At 40.2% G+C, this 12,563-nt stretch overlaps 1 protein-coding gene across 3 annotated transcripts in view; it reads right to left on the bottom strand.

Moving 5' to 3' along the window:
- The window catches only part of HGF (hepatocyte growth factor), a 58,167-nt gene extending 47,199 nt beyond the window's left edge, over positions 1-10,968 (bottom strand). For all 3 annotated transcript variants that reach the window (XM_085083561.1, XM_085083570.1, XM_085083576.1), the window contains exon 1: positions 10,725-10,968. In XM_085083561.1, coding sequence (XP_084939687.1) covers positions 10,725-10,800 — 76 coding nt within the window. In that variant the 5' untranslated portion in view covers positions 10,801-10,968. The remainder of the gene's footprint in view (positions 1-10,724) is intronic.
- Positions 10,969-12,563: the final 1,595 nt, after the last annotated feature.

Here is a 12,563-nt window from a genome sequence, read left to right as displayed (position 1 = left end):
CTAGCTCTCTGAATAGATCCTACACAGGTGCAGAGTGCACTTAGGCCAGTAAAGCTTTGCGTGGTGCACCCTGCAGAAGCTCAGAATAATTGTAAATTGCAATAGCTGAGGCTCTGGGGGAGTTACTGATGGCTCCACATACTGAAAACCAGAGGGCTTACAGGTGTTCCCTTTGCACAACATCCATCCTGATCACTGAGTTCACATTTTCACTGGATTCAGCTAAATCACACCTCTCAGTGGTGAGTTATCCCTGAGACACCTAGAGATTTAAATTAGATCTCATCAAGTTTCAGCTTTAAAAATAAAAGAAAATAAAAGGAGTAGAATATCTCTGCTGCAACACCCCTATAAAATAATCTTCAAGCCATCCTCCTAGCTTTCTTTTTGAACTGATGAAAGTAAACTATGCTACTCTCCAGAATCTAACAGACCACAATTTTAATCCCAATCCCAAAAATTTTAAGAAAAAGAATTTATTTACCTTTAAATATAATTATTATTATATGAAGAAACTTTTGATTAAAAAATCAAATGCTAATAATTTTGGTGTTTTTTTACGCACTCATATCAGCTCTCTTAAGCATTTTCAGCCTTCTATTTGTGCAGTGCACATGCACCCAAAATGAATCACTGCTTAGGGAATTGTTATGAGAACATTCTCATCTTAAGGATCAGCATCCTGTTACTGGAAACAGTTGTGTCTTCACTGAAGCTGCTTTACTTTTGCTGTACCTGTGATAGAGCCAAAGTGCAGCAGAAAGGATTACATTCACCCCTTAAGTCAACCACAGAAAAACAAATCTTTTGTGGTGAATTTCTCAACCTATTATCTTCCAAGACATACTTGTTAGTTTTATGTTGTCTCAGCCAAGACTTTTATGTCAAGTGGTGGTAAGAATCTGTACAGAAATATCAAAGTATTTTCTTTCGGTTCCTGATACTAACATTTCCCATCTACTGATAAGTGTCATTATCTTAATTCCCAATGATAACAGTTTCTTAAACTCACCAGCCAGCATGCAAGAAGATGATTTAAAAATCAAGAAATTCTGTTCTGCCTGAAAAATATGGTACAGAGTTCTGGGTTTTTGTTTTTTTTCTTGTCCTTCTTTTCCTAGCAGTTGTCCAAAGAGGATTATGGGTTTGATCTTGCATTTAGCAATTCATAACAGCCTGATTTACTTTAGCTTTCAAACAACATTATATGTCTTGCCTATAATCCAAAAGGCAAAGGGCCAAGTGCATCTGTGGTGTGACTGTTAGAAACATCAGAATAATGCAAAGTATAACTTCTACAATTCTCACAACAAAATATATAAAAATAATCTTCTTTTTGTGTAAATTAAGGTGCCTTTTTTAATAAAATGTTAACTCAAAGAGTGCCTTAGGCATGCTCCACATTAAAGGCTAGCATGTAGTATGCTATAACCAATGCAACTAATTTGTGATTGCCATTCATTTCATTTTTTTAACTTTGATTAATCAGGACTTCTGCCCATTTTGTGGGCCATGTCCTCTGATGTTTCCTGTAGTTTCATATCATATTACCAAGGAAGTCTGACATTCCACTTAAATTTTAAAATAAGAGCAGCTGATTCAAACACAGAGGAATCCAGTCAAATATGAACCAACATTTCTTTCTTCAACAGAAACAACCACTAACTAAAAATATTTCCTCAGTCAACTTAAAACAAATCCTCAAAAAGGTGAGGGTGGTGCCTTTTTCTATTTTTTAACATGAATCTGAACAGAAAAGAGAAGAGCTCAGTCAATGCCCAAGGAAATGGGAACTGACACATTTGCTCTAGTAGGATGCAGCATTGGACAAGTGCTCCATAATCTCATTTTGGATTTCCACAGTCTCCCTGCTGGAGTTCCCCCATTTTCATAAAAGGCATCAAATATTTACTTAAGAAAAAAGGTACCTCGCAGGGCAAGAAATTTACCTTGCAGCTACAAGAACTCACCTTTCTGTTCCGTTATTACATTTTCAAATGAGGTTTCTGTACAATCTTCTCAGATAAGAATCACTGACTGAGACTACTCAAACTATAGGGCACCTGGAGGAAAAGATTTCCAACAATACCTTTTCTTGGAGCAGTTCCAGTCTGTGTCAAATAATCTCAATAATCAGAGATAAAGAAAATTGTCATTCTGCAGCATTTTTGTTGGAAAACTCAGCAGCAAGTTGCAGTGCCTGTATTCTAGAACCTACTTTAATTTTAATTATATTTATACAAAACACAACAGTAATACGGAGAGCTGTGAGTAATGGACACCACAATATGCTAAATCATAGAAGGAAACTTTCTTGATTAACAAGAGAAACAGGTTTGAATTGGCAAAGGTGTTTGTGTTTGATCTCACCTGCTCTCCAGATACTCTCTAATCATTGGGCTGATAGAAAAATAACAGCAAAATAGCCTTTTTAATCTTCTGGCATTGTGTCCCACACCAAGAAGGGCTCTGGGTTCCCACACCACCACATCACTCAGTCCTGAAACTACCTGATTATGTCCCATATCTCAAATTCAAATTTACATCTTGCAGAATACAATTGATCTGATTCTGAGCTGTGTGAGAGTCAATAAATTCAGTAAAAATCTAGTTTCAGGTTATTTAGAGTTCAAATACCCAAGCAAGTCACATTTCACACCCTCAGGTTTTAGTCTGATCACGTAAGTATTTGGTTTTGCATTACCTATTTAGTAGCAAAAACCTTGACACAGCAAATACAATACCAATGTTGTAGTAACCAAAATTGCATAAAGGGCTTCATAGAGCCCAAAGATCACCTTTGTCTATTATAATGAGATCAAAATATTACTTGTGTTATCTGCAGAAAAATTTTACTAGGAGATTACCTGACTTTATCTTTTTCATTGATAATCCCTTTCTCCTTCCACCATCACTCCAGCTTTTTCTAATACAGATGTGCATTTTAGGTTTCAAAGTTATGGTCTTACAGAGCACAGCAAACTGGCTGCCTCCCCTAGAAAAGTCTCTACTTCTATGGACTTGGTACAGACTCTGCAAATCTTTTATTAAATACTAGTTATGATGCATTCAGCATATCAGCTTCCAAGGTTTCCAAATTTCACTCTAGTCTATGCAAAATCTCTTACTTTCTTAAAGAAACACATCTTGAAGTCTCCTGATAATGTAAGAAAGCTTATTACTTCTGTCTCTTTCTAGTTTTGCATGCCACTTTATTATATAGGGCAAAATTATCAAAACTTAACACCAGGTTTTCAAAATGGGTGGATAAATACATTTAAATTAAATGTTTATGTTTAAATTGAGATTCTTAATGAAAATCTGATGGTTTGTGATTGAGTTTTATTTCCCTTTTCTGTTCATACTTGCAGAACTGGAGCATTTTACTACATAGTTATTTGCTTTGTTGAGCTGAACTTTCAACTGGGTGGGTTAATTAATTCATTTTTTTCCTGTTATCACCTTTGCTTACAAAAATAGGTTGGATGCAGGTCTTCATGGATGAAAAAGAGACCTTTTATAACTTCCAGTTTTCAGAAGAATATGAACAGTCATGTGACAGCATTGCAGTTATTTGTTTGTCAGATGCAAGAGATAAACTAAATTTATGGGAAAATAAAAAATATCAAGGAAATGAAGATACCTGAATTCCTCAGGCTAGCAGATGTTGTCAGAGAACTGCAGGAATCAACTGCAGTCCTTCCAAATGGAGAATGAAATACAAAATAACATGGCATGGGGAAAAAAATTGAAAGAGGGAAATTGTCCACATGCTGTGCAGGAAGCACAGAGAAGCTGAAGATTCAAAATATATTTCAGTGAACAAAAATGGTCATATAAAGTGACCCAATTATTTCAGAAATGTGAAACAGACATTGGCTCTTTTTTTAGTATCAGATGGCATTTTAGTCCTCTGTTTAATATTTTGCATCATGTTTGTAATGAAATGAAGTCACTTGACCTTGAGCAGTTAACAGATGGACTAATTACAGATTGAATTATTTGTGTTATAATTGATAACCAGGTCAGAATGTTAAAATTATATTAGCTATTAATTTAATTTTGCAAACAATCATCACTGCAAGCTAAAGTAAGCTGGATTTTCCCAATGAGCTAGGCAAAAAAATAAATTGTGAGAGGAATTTCATGTGATTTAACACTTGGGATCAGGGGGCTGGGAAATCAATCTACCATCATATGAAAGACCTTCAATTAAAAAAAAAAAAAGAAAAAAAAAGAAAAAATCCCCAACTCTAAACACATCTGAAAGAAATGTAGGAAAGCACAGTTCAACACAATAAACATATCAAACATTTTATCAGGGGACACCATACTTCACAAAAAATTCATGGTAACTTATATTCCTAAGGATGTGTCTGAATGGGGAAAAAATGTGCAAAGCAAAAATCTGCAAAACAGTGTATTATCACAATGTCAAATATATCAAAGCAGAATGCTTATCTCAGTATAAACATTGACAATTTAATACAAAAATTAAAAACAAAGTATGTTTATATGAATAAAATAGCATTTGGCAAAACTTGTGTAGCAAGAAAAAATCAATGAGTGGGGTTTTTAACAACACAACAGTTCTCATTGTATATGGGTTGAAAACCAGTATGCAAGTACAGTCAAGTGTTTAACTTGTTTATAAAAATTATAGAAGGGATAATTTTAATTATATTCAATAATTTCCACGTATTTCCAAGACAATGCTTTTCAAAGGATTTAAAACATCAAGAGTAAACTGCACACTGGTGTGTGCCTCAGTATGATAGCTTAACTATACTGTCTTCATCAAGAAAAGAGAAAAATCAAACCAAATCTTCACCAGATGGTGAAAGTAGATGTTACTAAATGCTTTCAAATACAACATGCTTAAGTTAACAGTGTGGTCACAGAAATAAAAGAAAGTATGTTAAAGATGAATGTTGATACTAATATCATTAATAGGGTCATCAAAATATTGTCATATGTGTGAATAGTTAGAAAGCACTTTTTCTACAAATACATTCAAGGCAATTTTGTCTCTTAAAATAACTCGTAACAGAGTCACTCTGGCAAAAAGAGTTAATGCTCAACACTTTTAATTTAATTTACTTTGACATTTTCTTCTGCCTGTTTTGGTATCAGAAATGTCCAGGTACCTGGCTAGAATGCAAAAAGTGAACACCTTTTCCAAATGACTTCTCATCTGAGGAGAAAAGAAAAAAAAATAAAAAAAAGGCATACCAACATAATGAGAAATTGGAATAATCTAAGTTGTGCCCAAGAAAACAACTTTGTAGAGTGGATAAGATTAAGATGCCAGATTAAGTTTAATGCAGTTATTTATGTAAGACAATAATTTGGCATAAAAGAAGTTTACCAACCATACCCATAAAATCTGCCGTCAGCTGTGTAGATGGAAAGTCACCAAAATAAAACCAGCTGTCCAAGGAAGCATCTCTAACTTGTCAAAACTAAACAGTTTCTCAGAAGTACCTGGAGGATGATGCGAATATTTTAAATTCTGAAATTTATTCTCTTGGCAAAAGAGCCCCATGGGGAAAAAGCATACAATTTTTAGATAGTTTGAATATATATAAAACTATCCATATAATATCTATATAAAATAGATAATGATTTCCTTATTTCTATGTTGGCTCTCAGTCTAGTTGTTGAGCAGATTCAGGAAATGCAAAAAGATATTTCTTTTTGGCTTTACATTACCATTCACACACCCACACCCCCTCATTAGCAACTGCAAAGACTGCCATGTTACTGGGAGCCCAACTTCATGTTTATGCTAAGTCCTCCTGCCTTTGGAACCCACTTGTATTATCAGCACGAGAGCTCAAGGAGTTAAGGATAATGCTAACAACTGATAGTATATTCTAAAATTGGATGGTAGCTGCAAATGGACAGCTCTTTTCCTTCCAAGAAAAGGTTATCTGCTCAGCAGGATGCTGGGATCCATTGGCAGAAACAAATGTGCTGCAGTTTGTACTCTGACTTGCTGTATCTAACCTCTGGCTAAATTACTGAGAGGATTTTCCCTTGCAAGATTTGTCTTCTCATGCATTGTGCACAAGTTTTAAATCCCCACCATTTCCCACTGCATTCCACAATCTTTGCAAGTGTTTGGTGTCTCCTTCAAGGCACCCAGCAGGATGTGCCCTTCCTCTGTGATGGTGTCCCAGCCAACTGGATTTCCAGACATGGAGCAAGAGGTAAGGAGACGAGCACAAGTAGGCAGGGCAGGGATTTGGGCAAAACAAAGAATGACAGATGGGCAGCATCTGAGGGCAGAAAACAGCCCCTGTGAAGTGATGAGAGCCTTGCTGCATGTTGTATTCATAAAAATAGCGGCCCTGGCCAAGGCAGCGAGTCATAGGAAAAGCTGGAGCTGAAGAGGGACAGAGGGAGCAGCCAGTCCCCATCTGCAGCACCAGGGACTGCCAGGCACGGCTGGGCTCATCAGACAGCACATGGGTGGAGGCACACAAGCCACTGAAAACTACAGCTGGATTTTGCCAACATTTTTGACTAATCTGGAACACGTTCCCAGCTCTACTTTGCCGCAGCACTACTTTGCATGTAGGTACTACCCACATTTGGGAACAGCTCTGCAACCCTCTGAGGGCACTGCCACAAAGACCTGCAGGAAAGATGGGGTAACAGTGAAGATGTCCTCACCCCTTCCCTGCTCTTTGTAGCTGCCATACTTTCCCCACTGCAAGGTTCAAATTTGGCTTGCTTTATGCCAATTGACCTACTATTCATGCTTCCAAAGTAAGCATGGAGATCAATCCTTTCTCACCTCCATGATCCATCCATTCTCACCTCTGTGCTGCCTTCCAGTCTCTGCCATTCCACCCCACCTCAATGCTGATGGGGAGAAAGTAGAATTCCAACATTCATCCAGTAAAAGTAATTGCAAAACATTCAGGGCAATGCTTTTTTCTCCACATCACTCTTTTACTCAAAAAGAGGCCCAGTTATCCTGGTTTCAAACCTCCTTGGAAAAGTTTGAAATGCTTAAGTGGCAAACTAATGTTCAGCATAAAGATCCAAAAGGGAGATATTTTGCTCTCTGAGGGAGACTGCACATTTCCCTTCCAAGCCTGGCCTCAGTTGAAGTATTACAATAATGACAGATGAGCTCCTCCAATAAGAGGCTTTCCTTTCCTTGACTTCAGTGGTCAGTTTTCCAGAGTTTTACGCAACATTTTAATCTCATGTCTTTCAACTCCATATTCTCCTGCTATGTTGCTTATGAAAATGGCATTAATAGAAACAGAAAATCTGTTAAGCAGGGTAAGTGCTGTATTACGTGTGAGAGCAAAACAAGCAGCCCCTGGCACTGAGCACCAAAAGGATTCCATTAAACAGAAGGAATACACTCTTCCAACTGGCACAGTATCATTTCACTTTGTTGACAGTATATAGTATAATGATTATCTACAGCTGGGATGGGAAAGTATAAATCACATTAATTTTTAAAAATATACTTAGCTATGCAGACCACAGGAATACACAACATTCATAAATCGATTATGGCTATGGGATTTGATTTTGTTTTTCTTTAAGTGATAATTATATATAGGAACTAAGTGCAACTCCCACATCTTCATTAACAACTTCTTCAGATCATCCAAACTACAGAAAGTGCTTTAAATAAATTTAAATAAACACACTTGGTTGACAGTGCTTTCACAGAAAAATGTATCTTTAATTTAAATAAATCTTTAACATTCACTCTTTTCCAACATGCCAATCTACTTGTTGCTTTAGTTTCCCTAGATGAAAATTATTAAAGAGATACTTCCCAAGAATACTGAATAATAAGAATATCTGAACAAGAAAGAAAACTCTTTGATAAAGTTATTAGCTACAGATTAATTTCTTTGTGCAAGTGACAGAGACTTACAGGACATTGATAATGACTAGGCAAGCATTCTATAGGAACCGTGCTCATTTATCTTTCATCAATCACTGTCTTATCTTTTATATATTAAAAAGAAACTCAGAAACTGATAGCATAGACAACTTGCTGACATTTAAATTTCTTGTGTTTTCTTCACCCTCCTTTTTCTTTACCCCTTAATATAAGCCAACTGTATTAGTCAGCAACTTCTGTTTCACAGGACATTGTCTTCACTCAGAACTTAGTGGATGGGAATATAAACCCAGAATATCCATCCACAGAAGAAACTATGTTCACCACTAGATACATTTGAAACCAAGTTTGATAGAACAGCACTAGCACTATGGACATGCATTAGCAAAAGGCTCCTGTTATTATTTTTTAATTCTGTTTTCATCATTTTGTTTGTTTCTCATATCTAAAAAAAATCATATGTAGGCAAATCCTAATCTTTCTTAAAAACATCCAAGTAAAAAGAATTCAACATCCCTTACAAAGATAACATGTATGTTTACAAAACAATCAGTTTCAGAAATTATCCAGTAATTTGTATTTTCAGAAAGAAATAGCACAACTTTCCCTTGCCTACACTGTAAAAGACCCTTTTGTTGAAGAGCATGTATTTTTAAAAACAAGGTAAGCAAAATGGCATCATGTGATAAGAATCATCTTTCTTGCCAATAAGGCAAACGATATGATTAATTACTATTAAGGCAGGTAGGAGAGGAAAATTAGGAAAGGGAGGGTTGTCAAGAAATTGTCACCATGAGAGCTAGTCAGAAAACACATTCCATTCTGAAAAACTCTGAAGTTTTGGAAATCTAATTTTTCTCCTCAAGGTGAACCATTCACTCCTGAACTGGAGAGCCCATTGGCTAGGGCACAAGCCTATCCATCAGGCCACTGATGCAGGCAGTACAGCAGCTGTGTCTCAATCTCTCCAGTAGGTACATTAAATAAATCAAACATTCAATGAACTTGGTAAACTACACAACAGCACTAAGAGCCTATAGTCTGGGACCATAAGGATTTTCTCTCATTCAAGAAGAGCATCCTGACTTATCAGGAGAGCAAAGCATGACCTAGCTTCTTATGAGCTCAGCTATAGACCAATTTTGTACTTTTGGCCAATGGAATAAAGTGTATGTGGAATATCTGCAGTGTTTATTTTGCCTTTTTTTCTAACTAGCCCATCAGTTTATGAGTTTCTGTCATAGGTGAGGGTTTCTTAAAGCAGGTTACCACAAGTTATTGGCAGTGTCTTCTGCTGCATATTTCTGTCATTTGATTTGAGGGAAACAAACCAAAGAAAGTTTCTCTTGAACAGGAATAATTTCTGTGAAAAGTTTTGATGTATCAGCATTTTCCAGTAAAAGAGACCCAAAACATATTCTAAGAAAATTCTTAACCAGCTCTAGTCACCACTTTTCAGAGAAGCTGCATGTCCCAAAAATGGAAATTCCAATGTACATGAAAAGGAGCTCAGAAAAGTATAACATCAGAGTGTCTGTATCTCTGTGTCACCTGCTAAAGAATGCCTATGAAAACAATACCCTCAGTGAGCAGACTGAGCAGAGAAGCTGTAATGAGATTGTTCAGCATCCTACAGAATCCTCTTGCTTGCAGGGGAAAAACAACAGGTTTTACTGCGCGTGATGCTGTCAGTCTGTTTTTGACTTGCCCACTCAGATCACAAAACATTCCACTTTGAAATCCCATTTCAAAATATTTATTTTTTTAACTAGAAAACATAGTTATATCTTGGAAGCCATCAGCGTTCCTTGCCATACACTGCCTGATGCCCTCAGATATTGCCCCAGAACCCAGCTGCCACAGCTCCCTGCCCTTGCTTTGCCCGCTCCTGGCAGATTCTTTCCCTGAATTGTGCCTGTCCTTTGTTTCTGTCTGTGCAAAGGTCTGACCCTAACAATGTTGCCGGAAGGAAGGAAAGGTTTGTAGAAACCTTAACAAACTTTTTTCCTTAAACGTCTTCCCAGAGGACCAATAGAAAGCACAGAGTTGGCTCTTCAGATATCCAGTCCAGGGGGGACACTTCAGGAAAGAAATTTAGCTAAAGAGCATCCAGCACTTGATTACTTATTGTTTGTTCCTTGCCCCCCCCTCCACCTCCCGGATTTCAGCAGAACATCTAATGAAATTACAAGTATTTCAGTCTGGAAATAGCATATTCATGCTGTTGAACTCCAGCAAGGACATTCCCGTTCGGCAACGCACTATCCCATGCTTCGGGTATTCCTTGTCAACTTCTGTTATTTAACATTTATTCTACCACTGGAAATTAGAGATACACTGTCGTGTCCTGACAACGGCCGGGAGCACCTCTGGGCAATGATGAGGTTTCCTTCCCCTCTCTCCCGGCTTGTCCCCGTCCTGAGCGAGCCGCGCGTCCCTCTGCGCCCGGGGCAGGCTGTGTGAGCAGAGCCGCTCCGCAGAGCCCGGGACGGGACGGGACCCTCCTCCCGCGGGGCTGCGCGGCTGAGCGCGGCTCGTCCCGACCGCCGCACGCTGGGCTGCGCTGGGCTGCGCTGGACTGGGCTGCGCTGCGCTGGGCTGCGCTGGGCTCCGCGGGCGCGGAGGGAGCAGGCTGCACCGGCACTGCCAACCCCGCCCGGCCGCAGGTTGGGGCGCTGCCGGCGGCGGGGGCTCCGTGCCAGCCCCACCTGCGAGCTGCGAGCTGCGGGCTGCGCCCGGCGCGCCGCCCCAGCGCCCTCCCTGCAGCGGCGGAGCGGGGACGGGGGCCGGGCTGCGGTGCGAGGCGGACGGGGGTCGCTAGCGAAGTGATAGAAGAACTGACCTGCCGCGGGGATGGCGGTGGGCAGCAGCAGCAGCTGGTGGAGCAGCAAGGCTGGCAGGAGGTGGGTGGCCCGCATGGTGCTGGCGGCCCCCCCGGCGGCTGGCGGGGAGGAGAAGGGGAGATGGCTCCTCGCAAGGACCCCGTGCACCGCCGGTCACTCGAGGAGGCAGAGTGAGCCGAGCTTTTTATTGCGATGATCTAAGTTTGTTGTGTGATTAACTGGAAAGATCTGGGTCCCAACTCCCTCTTACGGTAAGAAACTGTTTAACAACATCCCCTCTCTGCCTCTTCTTCTCCTCCCCTCTTCAGGAGCTGCCTCCCCTCCCTCCCGCCCCTCAACCAGCCCAGGGAGAGGGCTTCCACCGCCTCATCCTCCCTCCCTCCTTCCTTCCCCCCGCCTCTCTCCCTCCATCCCTCCGAGGCTCGGCAGGAGCAGCCGGGTCGGGCCGGGTTCCTCAGGGTCCCTCAGCCCTTGCCCGGGCTGGTGTCTCCCTGCTGCACGATTCCCCCAGAGCCCCCAGTGCCATCTCACCTGCTCCCAGAACAGCGCTCTCCTTCCCTGCAGACAATTCCATTCACAACATCCCACTTTCTCCACCTGCCCCTTGGTGTCGCCTCAGGCAGCACCTTCATCCACAGAATGTCAGTGGGATTCTCCCACCCCATAGAGAGTTTCACTGTAAGGAAACACCATTCCTGCGACCTGCCCATGGCTGCCCCCAGCCACCAGCCTGGCCTTTCCATCACCTTCTTTGGCCATCTGACAAATGCCACTTCCCCAAAATTGTGGCAACTCTGGGGAATTTAAAGGTCAAGTATCAGCTGCTGGCGTCGCTCCATGGAGACAAGCTTCAGTCCAAAGCGATGCCTGACCTTCCTTCTGTTGCAGGCAAAGTCATTGTAATTCTTCTCTTGCACTTCATTTTAACCTCATGGAAGCAATGACATTGGGTTTTGTTTAAAGTCATGAGACCGGCCTTCGTGACATGCAAGTGTTTGAAAATAAACACTTGAGGAAAAGTTTTGCTTTAATTTAAACTGTTCCTTTCTCCCATGCACCCACCTACCATCTACAGCACGAGTGTGTGACAACATCGGAAACTGTTTCCCTCCATTTTCCACAAATAAACCAAAGACCTGCATGTGGCCCCATGCCATGTGAGGCAGAAAAATGTGTCTCATTTTCCAACCCAGATGCCTTCCAACCCATCAATATGGGTATTGATGATTAGAACTTTTGAGTGAAAAAGATTTTCTTAAAAAACAGGTTGTTTCCTAATCCACAGAAAACTTTTAATCAAGTATTACCAACATATATGAGTGGGATTTTTTACCCAGTTTGTGCCCAGTGGCAAAAGATAAAGTTTCCATCTGGGAATTTCTGGCTTGCTAAATGAAAGGGGGCAAAAGGAAGTTGAGAGTCTGTGAAGAAAATATTTTGAACATTTGGCATGACTGGAAAAATATATTTGCATGAAAAAAGTACTTTCTATTGCAGAATGAACATTATTTCTAGGGGCTTTAGTTGACTTTCTTTTTTTTTTTTTCTTTTCTGTCCTTGCTTTTCTTCCAATAATTAAAGTTAATTTTCAGGAATTTCTTGGAGTTGTACAACCTGAGAAACAGAGAACATGTATTCCACTGGCCAGCAACCTGGTGTGGAATCCTTGTCCACTGGAACTGATAGAACGTGGATATCTCAGGTTTTGTTTTCTGTTTTTCTCCCTGCCAAAGATAGACATAAGAATAAACAAAAAGCAGCAAAAATAATCACATCACTATGCTGAGCCCAAAACAGCCACATTCTGTTAACCAGATGTATTTGACTTGTTGTCCATG

Source organism: Lichenostomus cassidix, chromosome 1Aa (assembly GCF_008360975.1).
Source record: "Lichenostomus cassidix isolate B80296 chromosome 1Aa, HeHo_3.0, whole genome shotgun sequence".
In the NCBI taxonomy this organism is placed as follows: Eukaryota; Metazoa; Chordata; class Aves; order Passeriformes; family Meliphagidae; genus Lichenostomus; species Lichenostomus cassidix.
Note: the sequence above shows the minus strand (reverse complement) of the source record. Positions and strands in the feature narration are given on the sequence as shown.